Genomic DNA, 18276 nt, shown 5'->3' on the forward strand with positions numbered 1-18276 from the left:
TAGCTCCTGTTTCCATATAAAATACAGTCTTAAAAATCCAAATACAGATTAATACACACTGAAAACCTTTTGAGCCAAGATATAGAGGACACAGAAAATGGTAGCAGAATAGTGCTCTCCAGCATTTGGCCAAGCCACCCAGTTTATCAGAGCCATGCACAAAAGCCAAAAGAAATTCTCCCACTAAGGTATTCCCAGCTGTGCTATGCTGCCTCTTTAATATTATTATACATTACACTAAAACATTTGCAATAATTCTTACCATGGCAACAAAATTGATTGTATCTCTATATAGGTGATAACAGTGAAAATAAATGCAGCTCACATCTGTTCTGTGATCTTGTCATTGACTTAAATGCGATGACCAAGGACAGCACTATAAAACTATGATGATATCAATAGATCTAGGTTCCTCCTTAAGCCTTTAATATTGCTTCTGCGGTAAGAGGAAGCAAGCATATCAGAAGCCAAATGTGATTCTCCCCACCCCCCATTCCCTTCAGGAAAAAAAGCAGACTTGAGAGTAATGAATCTGGCACACTGCACCACTTTCTAGTTCAATGAGGTGACAGTATCCTAAGGTGAAAAGTAGAAAAAGTGCAACATCTGAGAGAGGCAACAAAGAAAGTGAGAGAGACCAAGGGCCTCAGTGTGTACTAAGAGTGAGTGGCGTACTCAGCAGCAAGGCAACATAAGAAATTTATTGTAAGGCAGAGCCTGACAGTGCTGTCTTCCTGCACAGATGAGCTGGAAATGCAGGCGCATTAGAGCATTGGCTAATCACAGCCCATACTAGGGAAACAGGCCTCAACTGTTAAGCAGGAGAAACTAAAGGACATAAATGGCCTAAAAGCAACAGGGAAATAGTGGAGAGTGGCAAAGACAGGCTACAGTGACTACAGCCATTACCGTGACTTGCTCATAGAAGCCTGGGAGCCTAACTCTGACCTTGTTTAGCTGCAGACGTGAATACCTCTGCACATCTTGAAGTAGCTTCCATGTTAGGGGTGGAACTAGGATATGTGCCCATCTAACAAGGGCATGCAGAGTTCTTATTCTCTCTGCATTGTTGAACTGGGGTGGGATAATACCCTACATTTTAATTAGCATAATCTGTGTTTTATTTTCACAAGCCCTGCAGCCTCCAAAATAGAGCTGGAGGGTCTGTTCCCCATGGAACAGTGTTTCACGATCTCAACTTTCTAGAGCAGTAGGAAGTTCTATGGTAACTACACAGTATTAGATTCTTTGTGAGAAGAAAGTTCAGGAGAGATGTGTGTGTGTGGTTTATCCGCCATATATGTTTTTCTTTACAAATGTGAAGGTTAGGCTAAGGGGAATCAAGAAGTCACATGATTAGGCAATTATTGTTACAAAATGGCATGAGTTCAGTTTCTTGAGATCTGAAAATGCTAGCCAGAATCCCCTTAGCAATCTTTCCAATCCAGCTCCAAACTAAAAGCATTTATCTCTATCCCTCCTCCATACTTCAAAACTAACTCTTTACCACTCCCAATATCAAAATCTAAGTCTGCTTTAAGGTCCAAGTAAGGTCTTCACAAAAGTGGAAGCTTTAATACCCAATTTCCACTGTTGTGTGCCTGTCTTTATATAATTTCCTTCACCATCTCACTTGTGGTCTTCATACTGAATGGCAACATACTGTTGATGACACAGTTACATGCAGCCATTTTACCATGTGATATCAACCTGGGAATAAAAATATGTGAATTGCTTTGGTGCCAACAGAGCTGCCATGAGAAAAACTCAATATTCATATGCACCTAGAACAGTTTTTACCAACTCAGTGCCATAGCTGTCAACTTTTCCCTTTTCTTGCACGGAATCCTATTTGGAATAAGGGAATTTCCCTTTAAAAAAGAGAAACGACAGCTATGCTCAGTGCCTTTCAGATGTTTTGAACTGTAACTCCCAACAGCCTCAACCATTCCAGTGCCCTTGGGACCAGTTTCCCTATGAGATCGCCTTACCCTACATGTGCCCTCGACAGCTTTGATTGGTGGAATTGTCACTACTACAGGTGCCACATAATACCTTTTCCACATTTGTAAGGACTCCATCGCTTAGTGTGGCAGCGTCTACACTTTGGAACTCCCTGCCTATTGAAATCAAGCAGACACCTTCACTGTACTCTTTTTAGTGCCAGGCCAAGGGAAGTATACTGAGATGTTTGGAAAGATGAGGTAATTTTAATCTGTTTTAGTATTTTAACTTTTGTATATTTTAAAGTGGGGTTGTGTCCCCACCAACGCCACCACCACTGATTTTACTGTTTCATCTTTTGTAAACCGCTTTGAGGTTTTTGACAATCAAGTGGTATAGAAATATTATTAAATGAATAAATAACGTTGGCCAATAATACAAGAAGGTAATGCCACAGTATATTATATATTTAGAGTCATAACGTATGTATTTCTTTTAAGTTAAAAATCAAGGCCCAATGGGGAACATTCAAATTATTGAAGTCTCACTAGTTACTTGCTATGTTAGGAAACACAGTTCTACAGGCTTTTGAGCTACCTTCATCAAATGTGAGTTAACAATAATTTTAATTAATGAGCTGGAGAATTGGGCTTATGTGAGCGTTCATTGACATTTTGAAGTGGACCTGCAAAACGGATGTCTCTTCAATGGGTATGTAGCACACTACTGAAAAACACACACAAATACACATTCATTTTTACTCCCATGAAAGCTTGTACTGCAAAACTGTAGAGTTACAAATGGCCAGAGCCTCGGGAGATAGGGAGACCATTGTTGATAAATTGTGCAGGCAGCTAGAAGCGCATTTACTGAATGGATGTCTGAAAATAATTTTCCACTAACCTCTGAAAAGTTAAATCGATAAAAAGTGAAACATTTAACTGAAAATACAGTCATACCTACAAACTTAGCACGTTATGTGAAGTAAAACTATGAGGTGGTAGTGGTGGTGGCTTTTTAAGAAACCTTTTCTAATCACCAACCCAATTTCTCGCTAAGTATAAAAACGGCTAAGATATTAAAAGCAGTAATATCTTCACATATCAGTAATTGGATTGCTGACTGTCTATTGCTTGTCTTACTCTTCTTCACTGTCAATACAATGATTCATTACTATTATGTTTTCCACCATTTATTCTTAGTTTTGTATGAATAACATGGCAGGCAGTGCTCTATCACTAACAGCAGACTAAATCACCATTAATGGTTCATACTGAAGAATGTTCTATTCAAGAATCTCCAGGATAGGATGTCTACCATGGTCCTTTAGAGGTAGTAAGGAATAACAGAAAACCTTGTCAGGAGTTACACAGACATGTTGTTGGTACTTAAAAAAACAACAAATAAAATCCCCTAAGCAAAGAACTAGGCTTGTTTGGGGGCTCTAGCTCTTTCAATAAACTCTACTTTGCACATGTTGATTCTCTCTTTTTAATACCTAACCCTAAAGCAGAGCTTTCCACACTTTTCATGTTGGTGACACACTTTTTAGACATGCATCATTTCATGACACAGTAATTCAGTTTTACTAGCAAACTGGAGGTTAAACTAACCTCTTTTCAGCCCTGGGAGGAGCTCAGGGAGCGTTCATGTGACACACCTACACAATGCAGCTGACACACTAACAGGCCACGACACAGAATTTGGAAAGCTCTGCCCTAAAGTATGTAAATCAGCTGCAACTCTCTGGCTCATGATACATTAAGGACATTGTCCAACCCTGAAATATTTAAGTTTTTTTCTTCTATACACATATGCTCTCTTTCTCCCCTATTTCTCCACTTGCAATCTTAACCATTCTCCTTTCATGACCTGACAATATATGACTATGTAATTAGCAAGTCAATATATGTTGAAGTTGTGTACAAGTTGTGTTCAAGGATAATACTGAATCTGGAATTTGACCATCAACATCAATAATAAAATGACTGTCCAGTTTTCCTCAAATATTCAGCTATTTTTAGAAGCCAAGCCCATTCCTTTTTATCTGTTTGGAAGTATCTGGAAAGATAAGAACTCCTGCACAAGTTACACAATATAAAAGGATCTTTAAGGCTAGGTCTAATTATACTGTGTAAATTCAAAAATGAAAAAAAAATTGCTTTGTATTGCATATATGTCTTGCATTCTGTGAAACAGAAAAGTCTCACTTGAGAGCAATTCTAAGTTAACACATGTGATTCATGGGTCTTAGGCCAGACATAGCCATGAATTTCTCACATAGTTGTTTGGCCATTTAAATAAGCTGAAAAGAAAAATAAATAAAGCTGTCACATGTCACCATTAAAGTTAAATCATATACCAATTATTCATAATGTTAAAGTCACAAACCAATGATTTATAAGCAAATCAATATAGGGAGAGCTGTAATAAAAAGCACTCTAAACATTTGATGAATATTGATATGAATACATGTTTATATTAAAAATTAATTGTTTGGTTTTGTGACCCTTTGCTTACTGCTGAAAATTCACTGGCACAGAGTAAAAGTAAGTTCATTTAAGTTCGCTAACTTAACAAATACTGCATGTAGAAGCAAGCATTTATGAATGAATCTCTTTGTTGGATCGAGTAAAAATGAACATATAATGTGGATAATTTATAAGAGCATTTATGTCATTAATGAATGTACAGATAATTCTTGTCCTGACTAGCAGCAGCTCTCTAAAATCCCCGACAGCATTCTTTCCAGTTCTGCTATCTGAGATCCTTTAACAGATGACTGTCTCAAGTACTGAGCCATCTGCATGCAAAACCTGTGATTCACTCTTGCTATGGACTATTCCATAGATTCATCCAGAACCTAGGACTGCACCTCTCTATGTTACATTGGGTCCACACAGATGTCCAGATTGTTCGGGTGCAGCCAGCTTTGACAGAACCAATTAGTTTGTTGAGTATTTGTTGAATTCTAGCCCCCCCCATCCCCAAACAGGTGTTTGACATCAAAGCTGGCCATCTGTTTGGTGGGTACATGTGCACACAACCCTCTGCTACACTGATGGTCTTTGGATTTGAGCCACACTGTATGAAACAAAATTTACAGTACAGGAATCACCTCCATGCTCAACCAACCAAGTGAAAGAGCAATGTCACATCAAGTACGAAACCAATTATGAGGAAGCACACAATTCAACGTTCAACAGAAATGCACTTGACTCAGGGAAAGGGGGAAAAATATGCTAGATAAATTTCGATTACAAATAACACTGAGGAAACCACCATCTGGTTCCCAATGTTCCATGTAAGAACAAAATTTTAAATTCATTGAGCAAATTATCTGGAATCATGAGTCACTTTGCTGTGGGAGGGGAGAACACCCATCATGATAAGTTTGGGATAGAAATGTGTTGCCTTGTGTGACCAAATCAATAATAAGCAAAAGGGAGAGACTACACATAATCTTACTTAGTAGACTGCAATTCTATGTGCTTAAGGGGTGTCTGCAGAACTTGCCTCCAATAGTTAAAGACATTGTTTATGCACAAATGGAAGCATAGACTTATAGTTTTTCCTTGGGTGGTTGTTGTTTTTTAAAAAAATGTAAACCCTTTATTTAGGGTTATCGTCTTGTTTACAATCCACCAGTCCACAAGGAACTGCATACAACACCATGGAACTATTTGCCTGGAATCAAAAAGTTCATTTTCCCAGAGAAGCCAATTTAAAGCTAAGTTCATGACACTTCTGTTTCTCAAAGCAACACGAAATGAACCCTATGAAATACTGGCATTCAAAAATATGGCTGCCACTTTCACATTCCTGCTCAGGGATACAAGTAATGTAAACATATTAAAAGTAAGAAATAAACACTAGCAGTCTGCACTTTGCTCTTGCCTGAACAACATAGCAGTACAGTCTGCCTGCTACACTCCAGGATCTACTGTATTTTGCCAGCTGCTGGACCTAGTGACTGACTTAAAGTTCCCTAGGTTAGGGAACACACTCTCAGGTATGTTCCCGATGATGTCCTGCTGAAGTTGTCAACCTCACTTCTCTTTCCACTGATCTACCACTGCAGCTGGCCTTTATGTATTGTTTCAAACTAATGAGAAGATCACCCATGTTTTCCACCAGCAGTTCCTGCTGTAGTTTAAAACTGCCTTGTTTTCAGAATAGGTAACAGGCCAGCCTACTACTTTCTTGGACCTATTTTATAATACTTCTCCCTTTCAATTTAGTCTCTTGTCCTGTCCTGACATTCACTGAGAAGCAAACTCATGTCTCTTTGGTCTCTTATATAAGCCCAGTACTGCTGGTAAAAAAGAAAAAAGAAAGCAACATTTTGCCTTCTACAGAATGATCACATCACCATTAGATTTCATGAAAATTCTCTCTCAATAGTTCCTTGTATTTTTTTAACTCTGCAAAACATTTAGGGTCATCATTTTTTATGAGCTAGCCTTCGTTGCAGCTGATAAGGGTATTGCAATACACAAAAACAAGAGCAAGGCCACAATAAAAGCATAACAGTGTCTCTTTAAGTGCAACTTTGAGAATTCATTTCAAAGCAACTGTACATCCTGTTGATAAATGTTTTTAATTTGTCTGTCTTCTCATCTCATCCTAATGCACAGCCTTCTCAACAGTAGTGACACTAGGGTCAGCTCCTCCTTCAGGTTTCCCTTGTGGTGTTACCATTTGTAACCTAGAATATGTGGAAACTATCACCCTATCATTTGTTATGGATTACCTTGTGTTCCACTCATTTTTGTGAGGTCTTTAGTTTCAGTGATAGCCAATAAAGAGGTGGCTAAATGGAACAGGGATACAAAGAAGAAAGCTGTCTTAATAGTGTAAAAGCCATATCTATTGAATTGCTATTTCTGTAACCCTGGTGATGTCTGAGATTTAGGTATATAAATAGCAATATAATCCCACTCATCTGACAATGTAACAAAAAAGCAAGCTGCGTGCTTCAAAGTAGACTGCTTGCTCCCATAAAATGCTTATTCACTTGCTTTTTGAACTATGATTATTATTTTACTCTTTTATTTCATTTATATTTATTGGAGTTTTGAATCATTAGCATTTTTTTACTCTGACCTATACATATCTCAGCATTCCTTAACTTTAGAAGCAGTGCTCTATTCTGCAAATGTTGCCTCTTTGAAAAGCATATGCATTCTCCCTTTTCTATAGTTCACTCAGGTTTCAAAATAGATAGCCAAGGTCAGTGTGGCTTTCCAAGATTCTGTTCCATATATGAGGACTTCTCAAGAGCTGATTTGATTTGTTCAGGTTTGAAGGCATCTTTTTATGAACAAGCAAATTAGAGAATGTGATGAGGCCTGTTAGACCCATATATTTTCCTAGTCTCATTCAGCCAACCCAGTGGTCTTACAGGTACATCCACATTGTCCTGAACTCTGCTCCACCCTGTGCCACCTCTGCCCATCCAAGTAAGTGGCAGTGATGTTGGTGTTAGGAAGGCAGCTCTGCCCAACTTCACCGGCTACTCCTGCTATGTCCAGAGACAAAATAAGATATTGGGGAGTAGTAGGATAACCCGACAGTGTCTAATTAAGGGCTAGCCAAACTGCAGCTCCTCCATTTACTCTGACGTCCCCTGCATCTAGGTCACAGTGTCATCCTGAGGAGGGCTAATATTCAGATTAATTGCAAGTCATCACATTGGAGGGAAAAGGAGTCCTTGGTGCTTCCTTCTACACCACCCTACTCTGACGACCTGGCTCTCCCATCATCCTCAACTTCTTTTGCTCCACAGCTCTGCACAGAGCCTGCAACTGTAGAATCAGCAGTGGGTTCTTTGATGGCTGCAGACCGTCCTCCCTGGAGGATGGAGCCATTGCAAGGGAAGACCTTGCCAGCCCTCCTAAGCCTTTGAAGAGATGATTCTGGCTCTTTGTTGAGACTCAGGCAGCAGAGCCCACTGTGAGCTGCCCAGGGTCCTGATTTGTCTTGCCTTGCCTAAAGAGGCTCTGGTAACAATACCACTCACCAAATGAACCCCAGGCCTCAAGTGAATGATGTTACAGATGTGTGCAGGGTGGATGGGGCCCCCTAAACCCTAGGAATGAAAAAAAGCTAGGATTTTGATTAATTGGGATATGGATTAAAACACAAACTGCAGAGCTTTGCCAGACAGGGAGTTCCTGGGCTGGCTTATGCAAACCATACTGGCCAAGCTAGGGCCATTAAGAGGAAAATAGAGGACCATTGAGTGCCTACTGAGGGTCGTTGCCAATGCAAGAGAACTTCCCCCCTGCCCTGAGGCAGGAGTTTGAAGGGTTGCCAAGGTGATGGGGTGCTTTTGAGCAAGGGTTACTGGGAGTAAGAGGGGCTGGGATCCACCTTTGAGGAAGACAGCCTGAAGGTTGCCTGGACTGCTGCCTCGGAAAATGTGTATGCCATAAGATATGGACTCCCTCCATGCAGACTGAAAGTGTAAATAGGTGAATAAACCATATTTCTTAAAACATGACAGTCTCCGCCATGTCTTCTGTTCTCTAAAGGGACACAGACCCTGTGTGTGTGCCTGGGACCCCATGGGTTCTTGCCACCACTTGGCATAGAAAGGGGCAGCCACCCAGCTTTTGTAACAATATAATATTTACAGCAGCAGACACCAGTCAAACATCTTGATGCTCTGCCTATTCTGCAACTTGGAGGGAGTAACCACACCTTCTAGGTTTTTTTAGAAGCTCGGTTCCTGGCAGTCCTTGCTTGGTACACAGTGGGCAACTTTGCTAACACTAAGAAGGTCTGGCTCTTGTCAATGCTTGGATAGAAGACTGCCAGGGAACTAGATAAGGCATCTCAAGAACTAAGGTGGAAGAAATGTGAGATAATAAATATAATAAAATAATTAAGTTAACAACAACAACATGTCATATAGAGTACTGCCTAAAGGAAACCAGTTCTGCCAAGATTCACAGATGACCTGACACATACTGGCAAATCTTCTTGACCTCCTGTGCCCCCTTTTAAACTTTCACTTTGTTCTCACAAGCAGCAAAAGAAGAGGTAAAAATGTTTATAGACTGTACTTCCTTTAGGCTGCAGTTATGGGTTCACATAATTGAATGCTCATCCATACAAAAAAATAAAATAAAAGCAAAGCAAAAATGCAACCCACTCAAACTCCAGAGTGTATATCTCCTCCGCAGCAAGCCAATAACTCATATCAGAATTTGAGGCCATCTTTTTAATATTTACAAAGTGAAGAGCAAATATGATTTTATTATGGGAGTCTGTCAATATGAGATCAAAAAGGAAGGGAAAGTCTGAAATTGAAACAGCTCCAACTCCTTGAGCTGGCACACCACACATATGAGGAAAAGGGCTCTCCCAGCCACAGCTGCCACTAGAGCACCAAGGAACAAGTGGTCCAGCAGCAACCTGCAAAATGCAAATGCCTTTCTTCAAGAGTAGTGCAACCATATCCAGGACAGGTCGCACACCTGATTCCAGATAACTCATTGTCAGCATCTCCATATTACCTTGATTGAATTTCAGTTTGTTCATTCTTATCCTGCCAATTTCCCCCTTGAAACACCCATTTAGGAACCTTGTTATCTCACTGGGTACCTCCAATATTATGACACCTTATTCCACAACCTATCTCAACAGTTTCACATAGATCTCGGATAGAGAATAAGATGGATCCCTGAGGTACACTGCAAAGCAACTCCCATGGAGCAGAACAGTCATTCCTAGGACCATTTTTAAGGCTCTAAGATGCCAGTGGGCTGTGTGTGTTTTCTTCATTCTCTTCTTAATTTAAGGGTTTATATGCCCCCCCCACCATGTCCGAGACCTGGGACAATTTTATCCTTCATTCCCCCTCTCTCAAAAAAGACCTAGTTATCCCCAGCCCCACTCACTGCATCTTTTCTGAAGCAAAAGAATGTAACTTCCTGTTGCCAACCTAGCCACCTTCACAGTAGGATACCACAGTTGATGGTAGTGAAAACCACTGAGAGGTCCAGAAGAATCAACAGAGTCATGCACAGCCTGTCTGTCCTTCAACAAAGGTCATCACCTGCATGACTAAGGCATTTGTCACCCCATGAAATTCTAATAATATGGAAAATAAGGCCAATAGCTACTTATGTACTTTGTTTCATGGTAAAACTGTCCCTGTAAAAAATGTATTTGCTTGGAGTAAATTTCTATCAAATTCAATGGGATTTGCTTCTAATGAACTGAGAATCTAGCCTGCATCCATTAAAGCCCAATTTGGGCATGGGTAAAGGCTGCACACAAGCAAGGGTGAGTGGGAAGAAACATGGCAAGCACTCCATGCTGCGTTGTTATATCTAACTGGATTAGAACCCCCATTTGCAGGGTTCTAAATTACATGGGGAGCCCCCAGAAGTAGAGGAGCATCCACACTTCAAACATTGCCACCGAAAACATAGAGAGTAACATAGTTGTCCAAATTCACTCCACTTACATACAGCCTTTATTTGGGAGCACAACAAATGGAGCTTCAACAATTTTAAAAATGCCACCAAAATCTGAGAAAGAAGGCAGGCAGGCAGGAAGGAAGGAGCCAATTTGCAAGGAAAGCTCTCAGTTCATCATCAAAACCTTAGTTCATAATTACTAAAGCACCACAAACTCATTTGTATAACATGCTAGTATGGCTAGCACACAAGTGTATAGGATGGGCTATGGCAACAGTTACCATATTTACTCGAGTTTAATGTGCCATTGAATCTAATGCACATCTCAGTTTTCAGAACCTTGAAACAAAAACAAAGAATTTGCTTGCAAATGTAAATGTACCATCAAATCTAATGAGCACCTTAATTTTCACAACCAGATTTGGCTAAAAAAAGGTGATTTGAGTAAATACGGTACATGAATGCAACACCACAAATATTATATTTGTGTTCCAAACAAGAAAGAAGAGATGAAAATAAAATAAAATGCAGAAGTATTCCTAGATTAAAAAGACATTTTATAAATGGTTGAAGCACATGCAATGTTAATTTCATGCAAAATATCACACATAGCAAATTAAGGAAGACTTTGTTTCATTTGAATAATAAACCTGAATTTTCGTGCTTTTGTCTTCCCATCTGATCTGTTATCTAAGCACACATGTTTCCTGGCGTGTTATTGCAAACACAAAAGCACATCCTTTTTGTTCATTACTGTTAATTACAGTGCAAACCTCCCATAATTAACTATGCTATAGTGTAATTCAGTGCAATATAAACCATCTCTTGCTCATCCCTTTATGTGCAATTTGTTGTTGTCAGCATTTTCAAAGATGTTTCCTCATAATACAATTTTACAAATATGATCATTAGATTATTGCATTACTTCATGCATCCTCCCCCTGCTGAACACATATTCTACAAGTCCAGTTTTGGGAAACAACAGCAGAACCCATTTGACCTCTGCCTTATACAGCAACAAAGGGGCAATTGTCTTACTACAGCAGTCTAATTTAATTATACATGCATGGAATTCTTACACTGCATTATTAAGAATTTCTTCCCCCAGCTTTTGCCACACTCCCCATACTATGGAAAGGCTGTATGCAAATTTTTTGCACCCTTTTGCTCAGTGCCCTATTCCTGCTTTTAAAACCAGGAGGCCATAATCCTCCTTTTGTGACATCAATCATTTTCAGCAAGCCCGATGTGCCAGCTCTGGAGGCTCCTCAGGACAAGCTTTGCTTCCCCTGCTTTGAATGAGAATCAGCACAGTCATCACCCAGCCCTTTGAAATGCATCCTCAGTATGTTTTGCCAGGTCAGTTTTGCATACCCATGACCAGATGTCACCAGCTTCCACTGATAGCAAAGACACAGCATCTGGGCTTCCTTGCAGAAAGCCAGCAGGGTCTTGTCTGTAAACATTCCTTGCTTCACAGTCATTAAGAACTGCATCATTTAGGGTGGTGTGGAGGCTGAAGAAAGCTATTCAAAGTTCAGACAGCACATGAAAGTTCTCTTTTCATGACAACCTTTGCAAGGCTGCTATGAGAAGAAGCCAGCACTTGCCTCCGAATTCCTTCGCCTTTGATCTTCAACAATATCATGTATTTCTGTGAATAGCAGGTAGACAGTGAGTATCCCTGAGAGGGTACAAGGGTTAGGGTTAGGGCCTCATTTCTTCTAGTTGAGCAAAGGAGGAGGGAATATGAGTGGTTGTGAAGATCTACTAAGAAGCAAATAGGCTATGGATGCTATGATGAGATCTTGTGATTGTTGATACACTTGGCCAAATTATCTTTCAAAGAGGGGGCAAGCTCATTCCATGCAATGCAATGCAATGCTGTAGTATAATTCCTCAAAGTACTGCTCTATTTTCAGAAGGCCTAAACAGCTTTATTTAATTACCTGTCACATAACAATGTTATACAATATAAAGCCTCCAACAACTGAATTTTCATATTCTTTCCCACCCAAAGCTTACTGTCTCACTTCCAGGAACATAGAAGTGATAGACACAAACTATGCTGCCTGGCTGCATAACTCTGAATCATTCCAGCTCTGGTTAGGAATGAAGATGCCGGTGTTTATCATTCCCAAGTATATCAAGGTGAGTATGGGGAATAGAAAACAAAACATTCAGTTCCTGTGCATGTTTTCTCAGAAGGAAGTCTCATTTACTTCAAAGGGACTTGTTCCCAAGTAAGAGTGCATAAGTCTGCTGCAGCTATTCTTTAGGCTTTTAGATTTTCTTCTCTGTATCACTGCAGTGTGTGCATGAATGGAAAGACTAGAGGGTCATCTATAATTAGATGTAAAATCATGAAGAACAATCCTAGCCCTAGATGATTTCCTCAAAGATCTGCAAAGGCAGACAGCATGAAACCTCTGAACACACACACACACACACACACACACACACACACACACTTACACTTGCTCACCCCCCCAATCTCTCTCACTCTCTAATCACTTAGGAGGAAGATAGGAAGATTAGCAAGGGGAGGGGGAGGGAAAATTGCAGCTAACCCTTGGGAAGCATAATACCACACTGTGGTTTACATTCGAAGGCTGCAATCCTATGCTTGCTCACTCGGTTGCAAATCCTGTGCTGTTAAACTCAGTAGGACTTACTTTTGAGAAAACATGCATAGGATTTGTCTGAAATGTAGCTACATTTGCAATAACACACACTTTTTCTACATGGCAGTTGGGCAGAGTGAAAGACCTCTCATGGTACAAGGCAAAAACTGTGGCAACAGAGTAAGACTGAATCTAGGGCCTCTTAGATGCCCCCAGCCAAGAGTGGATGGCAAGAGATCACCTCTGGTCACAACATTCAGTATTTTTATTGGTGTACCCATGATGCTGCAATCATTTTGGTGAGAGTTCCCCCCCCCCCCTCGGCTCCTTATTCATGTCAAGATATATTTCACAGTGAATCAGGTTGGTTGGAGGAAGGGTTTGGGGTTGTTGTTTTTTACTCAGCATTGTGAAGAATAAAGGTGAAGGGATGCATGAAGCTACTGCAGTACATACAGGGAGGAGGAGGATTTTTTAATAAAAATAAATAAAAGTCGCTTTCCCATTTAAAGCAATGCCATTTTCATAACCATTCCTATCTAAAAGTGGTTGCTATGGGGTTTGAGAGGGAGGATGAAAAAGAATTGGAGGGGAGCTTCACAATCAATCATTGAAGAAAAGCTTGGCCCCTTTCAGAGAAAGATCTGGATTTCAACTCAGTCCCTAAGAAAATTGCGGGGACTGCAGAGCTGCTGCCATGCAGGGCAGCAAGAACACAGACAGCAGCTGGGGATGGAAACGCCTATTAAATCCTTTAGACAACAGATGGGCAAAGCTCGGCTGTCTTTTTAAAAAAGCAAAACACAATGCACCATGTTTTATTGTCCCACTATGATGAACAACACTTAATATCAACAAGGAGCAAAGGAGAGCAATTTGGTGTGTGTGTGTGTGTGTGAGTGAGTGAGATCACACACACATATACTCTGCTCTAAAAATGCTAAGCTGAAGAGTCTTAAATTCACTTCTAGGGTTGCTCATTGAAATCTTGTGGCAAGACAAGATTGCCCACCGCACCTGTTACCAAAACGCCAAAAGGGGATACAAATCAGGAAAGTCTGGTGGACAGAGATTTAACATTTCTGCAATGGTCGCTTCTTTGCAATTACTGTTTCCCTGCCCTTGAAGTGAATCCACCAAAGCAGGGAACCAGTGAGTCCCAATCTTGAATGCACTGAAGGGATCTAATTATGTCACGTAGGGCAAAAGCACCTGCTCCCTGCTAATGCCTTGCACTACATTTCCTCCTTTTAATATTTCTTGCTATTGTTCCTATCAGGCAACAACAACAAACCTCTGGCTGCTGGACATGGATTCTTAAATCAGCAGTAAAATATATAGTAAGATTAAAAGAAAACAGCATAGACAGGGCAGGGTTTTGGATTATGGCTTTTTTTTGTTTCTTTACTCCTGAATACTTTCTCTGCTTTGACAGTGCCAGGGACACTTTCCAAATAACCAGCAAAGGCAGTATTATACATTCACATAGTCTCTTCCCCCTCCTGGCCCCCAAACCACCGCACCTCCACCAACTGCACCTTAAGGACTACACCCTTTTCAATCATGATGTCATAAAACACTGCTGGTGACTTCCAGCTTCCTCCCCCTCTTCTTCGTTGTCCGTTATGTGCCTCCCAATTCAACTGAATTCTAGTTTTAAAAAAGGAAAGGAAAGGAAAGTGGTGCACTGAATCAAAGCAAAATTCACCAGCCGCTGAGCATCTTTCCTTCGCGTCCCCCCCCCTCCACTCAATCAGCCCCTCCCCACACGCACTTTGACTGTCATCAGAACACCACCCCTTTCCAGGAGTGATCCACACAAAGCAACCTGGACTTGTTAAAACAAGATATAAATCACGAAAACAAAACACACACACACCCAGAGCCAGAGCAAAAAAGAACCACCTTAAATTCAAGCTATTATTTATCAGATGCCACAGCAAAAGACAAGGAATGGCCAGAGAGCCTAGGCTCTCCCATCTCCATAATCTCAGCGACTGCTGCCTTATCCCTAGGGCTGCTCCTGCTGCATAAGAACCAACCTGTCTGTCCTTTGCCCAGGGTTTTCTCCAAGCGGTACGGTCCAACATATTGTGCGTGCTGAGCTCCGCTGCCTTCTTTGCCAGTTGATGTCATTTCTACCTGGCTCTGTAATTCTGCGAGGTTATGCCTTGTGTTGTGGTTGGGGAGTCTCTGGGCTCTTTTTCACCGCAGCTCTTTAAATTCCCACTTTGCCGCTGTGCAAGCAAAGCACCCAGTCTCTCTCTCTCTCTCTCTCTGACTCTTTTGCTGATCTTATCCACTTGGCTGAAGATTCACTCTTCCTTCCCCCCTCCCTTTCTTTCTTTTCCTTTTTGTTTCCTTCTCTCTGCCTAGGATGCTGATGCACAGGAGGACTTATTAACCAGTGTTTGGGGAGGGAGGAAATCTAAGATCCAAGCATAAGAAGCATGGTGCTGGTCATCAGCACTCCGCACGCCTTAGTTCTCTCTAGGAGCTGTTCGGGGAGAGCTGGAGCAGCGGAAGAGCTGGGGCCCACGGCTCCGACTGACATTACAGGCAGCCAATCCCTGACAACACCTCAGCCTCTCCCCCCCCCCTTCCATCCACTACCTTTTCTTTTCCATCAGCATCAGCATCAGTTGCTGCCTCTGCCTGCTACGGAGCATCATAACCAACGGCAACAGCAATAAAACTGTGAGGGGATTCGTCTCCTGATAAGGTCAGTAGTTAGTCAGAATTCAAAACTGCCCTGTTTTTAACTTTGCATGCATGGGTAGATGACAAAAAGAGCTACATAGTCTGTATCAGCTGCACTGAAGCAAGTTAAGCAAACAAAAACTCTGCAGTTCAGTCATTCAAGTCCATCTTGCAAATAATGCTGAGACTGTGGAATAAAAATCACACACACAAAGAAAATCCAGCAAAGGAGATCAAAGAAAAAACGAAGTCCAAGAGAGCTTGTTTTTATTTATTTATTTGAGTGACAAGATCTTGGGGCAGATGCCCTTAAAATGAAGAAATTGTGCACATGTGCATACACACATGAACACACAACACTAATCAGAATCAAAGATAGCTTGGTTATCTTAACATGATGAATGCTAGGGTTAATGTTAAGGTTAATACAGAAAATTAAAGGTGCCCAAGCAAAATGCAGTTAAGGAACAAAAGATATTAAAATGACACGGGAGCAGCATGACCTACTGCCTCACTCAAAGTAACTAACTAAATATGATGACACCCCAGCCCTTCTGTTAGAATGCAAGTTCTGCTGAACAGGTATAAAGTGGGTGAGGGGAGGATTTGAAGTGGAGGGCAGACAGTAGGTGCTGCTGAATTTTTCTTCTGCCAAACCCATTGCCTCCTGAAATCTCCCTGTAGCTGCTTCTCCCTCAGTGGAGAAGGGGCAGGAGAAAAACAGCTGGGGAAGGGTTGATGGTAGGGAAAGTTCAAGCAGGCAAAATAAAATCCAGCAACCTCTTCAGTCCATCCCTTGGTCCACATGAATTCCCCCCCACCATATATCTTCCTGATGGCCACTTTTGTTTTAAAACAATGGGCTGTTACCATCACACCAACATTATACCTTTACATACTTCGCCTTTTTAGAGCTTACTGGCAAAAAATGGCCATCCGGGTCTTTTGGAGGTAGCTTGCTGAGACTTTTGAGCATGGGATAGGGCATGTGCTTTACGGTAATGCTCTCAGAATCACAGAGCTTTTATTGGTATGTTGTGAACTTTAAGAGGCAATCTCGTTGAGCTGCCTGATTATGGAGAGCAGGATCGAGATGGACAGACAGATATTAAAGTTTCTTTTCCAGACTCAATTACTCTATCCATCTTCATCCTGCTTCCCACACTCAGGCAGCTCCAAGAGATTGCCACTTATAGTTTACAACATTCCAAAAAGTGTGCCACCAAAAACTTATAAACACATTCCCAAATAATTAAAGCAAGTCAGCAGTACCACAGACTGGCTATAGATAAACACAGAAATAAAAGCACCTTACTTCCATGGTCTTAGTCTTTGAGGAGAAAATTGCTTCCTAATCCCAAATATACTCCAGGATACCTTAAATAGTGTACTATCCCACATAGCATGTTTGCCACAATTACAGTGGAGGGTTCTGCTAGGACATGGCCTTCTTAGCTTTGACACCAAGGCTATGGAAATAACCTCCTGAGGTTTGCTGATCTTTAGGTGTTGGTCTAAATCTTAGATACTAATGTGGTGCTCCCCCTCCCCAAAACTGTCATAGAATCATAGAATTTGAAGGGACTCAGAGAGTCGTCTAATCCAGCTCCCTGCAATGCAGGAAATATTGTGCCCAACATGGGGCTTGAACCCCCAAATCTTTACCAACTGAGCTATCCAACCCGCTGCAAGGCAGGAATCCCAGCTAAAGAATCCTAGAATGGTCAAATGGGAAGGTACCCCAAGGGCCATCTAGTCCAACCTCATGCAAAGCAGGAATCACATCATAGGTTGGCATTTTCTAGATTTCCTATTCCCACTGCTTGTTTCCAGCTGGGGAATCTAATTAGTTTCCTGTTTTGATCTGCTGTTCATTGCAATATATCTATATCTATATCTATATCTATATCTATATCTATATCTATATCTATATCTATATCTATATCTATATCTTGGCTTTGATTGTTTAATTTTGTGTTATGGTTTTTGCATGTTTATTTTCCACCTTCTAGATCTGTTTAGCCTAAAAGACAGGATGCAAATGTGTAATAAAAACAGATACAGTGGTACCTCAGGTTAAGAACTTAATTCGTTCCAGAGGTCCATTCTTAACCTGAAACTGTTCTTAACCTGAGGTACCACTTTAGCTGATGGGGCCTCCCGCTGCTGCCTTGCCACCGCCACGCAATTTCTGTTCTCATCCTGAAGCAAAGTTCTTAACCCGAGGTACTATTTCTGGGTTAGCGGAGTCTGTAACCCGAAGCGTCTGTAACCTGAAGCATCTGTAACCTGAGGTATCACTGTAAATTAAATATGGTGCATCAGTCAGGTCTAAAATTGGAAGGCAATATTTACTCCATAGGCCTCTCTCTTTGGGAAAGGATTTTACTCCATGATATTAGTACCGCAGGCTACCTTTTCAACACATCTTTTCTGGCTGTGGCCAGCTGTGACACCACTCATTTAAAAAAGGGTAGTAACTTTCGATGGTATGCATGTGATTAGCTAGAAAACAGGTTTCCTGTATCATGTTGCCAAGTGGAAAGAAGAATATTATCAGCCTTGTGGTGTGTAGT

The 18276-nt window shown here is 41.1% G+C and overlaps 1 protein-coding gene and 1 long non-coding RNA gene across 15 annotated transcripts in view; one reads left to right on the top strand and one right to left on the bottom strand.

Moving 5' to 3' along the window:
- Positions 1-15611, bottom strand: part of BRSK2 (BR serine/threonine kinase 2) — a 390734-nt gene extending 375123 nt beyond the window's left edge. For 6 of the 14 annotated variants that reach the window (XM_079988300.1, XM_079988297.1, XM_079988299.1 and 3 more), the window contains exon 1: positions 15043-15610. In XM_079988300.1, coding sequence (XP_079844426.1) covers positions 15043-15136 — 94 coding nt within the window. In that variant the 5' untranslated portion in view covers positions 15137-15610. Of the gene's footprint in view, positions 1-14905; positions 14986-15042 lie in introns of those variants that run through there. The other 8 variants (XM_079988293.1, XM_079988292.1, XM_079988290.1 and 5 more) reach the window with 7 other exon arrangements.
- On the top strand, positions 11629-13227 carry LOC307213649. The gene is made up of 3 exons (XR_013837606.1): positions 11629-11735; positions 12397-12527; positions 13128-13227. It is a non-coding gene; the product is annotated as an uncharacterized lncRNA (long non-coding RNA).
- Positions 15612-18276: the final 2665 nt, after the last annotated feature.

This window comes from Podarcis cretensis (genome assembly GCF_951804945.1).
Source record: "Podarcis cretensis genome assembly, chromosome: 1".
NCBI lineage: Eukaryota > Metazoa > Chordata > Lepidosauria > Squamata > Lacertidae > Podarcis > Podarcis cretensis.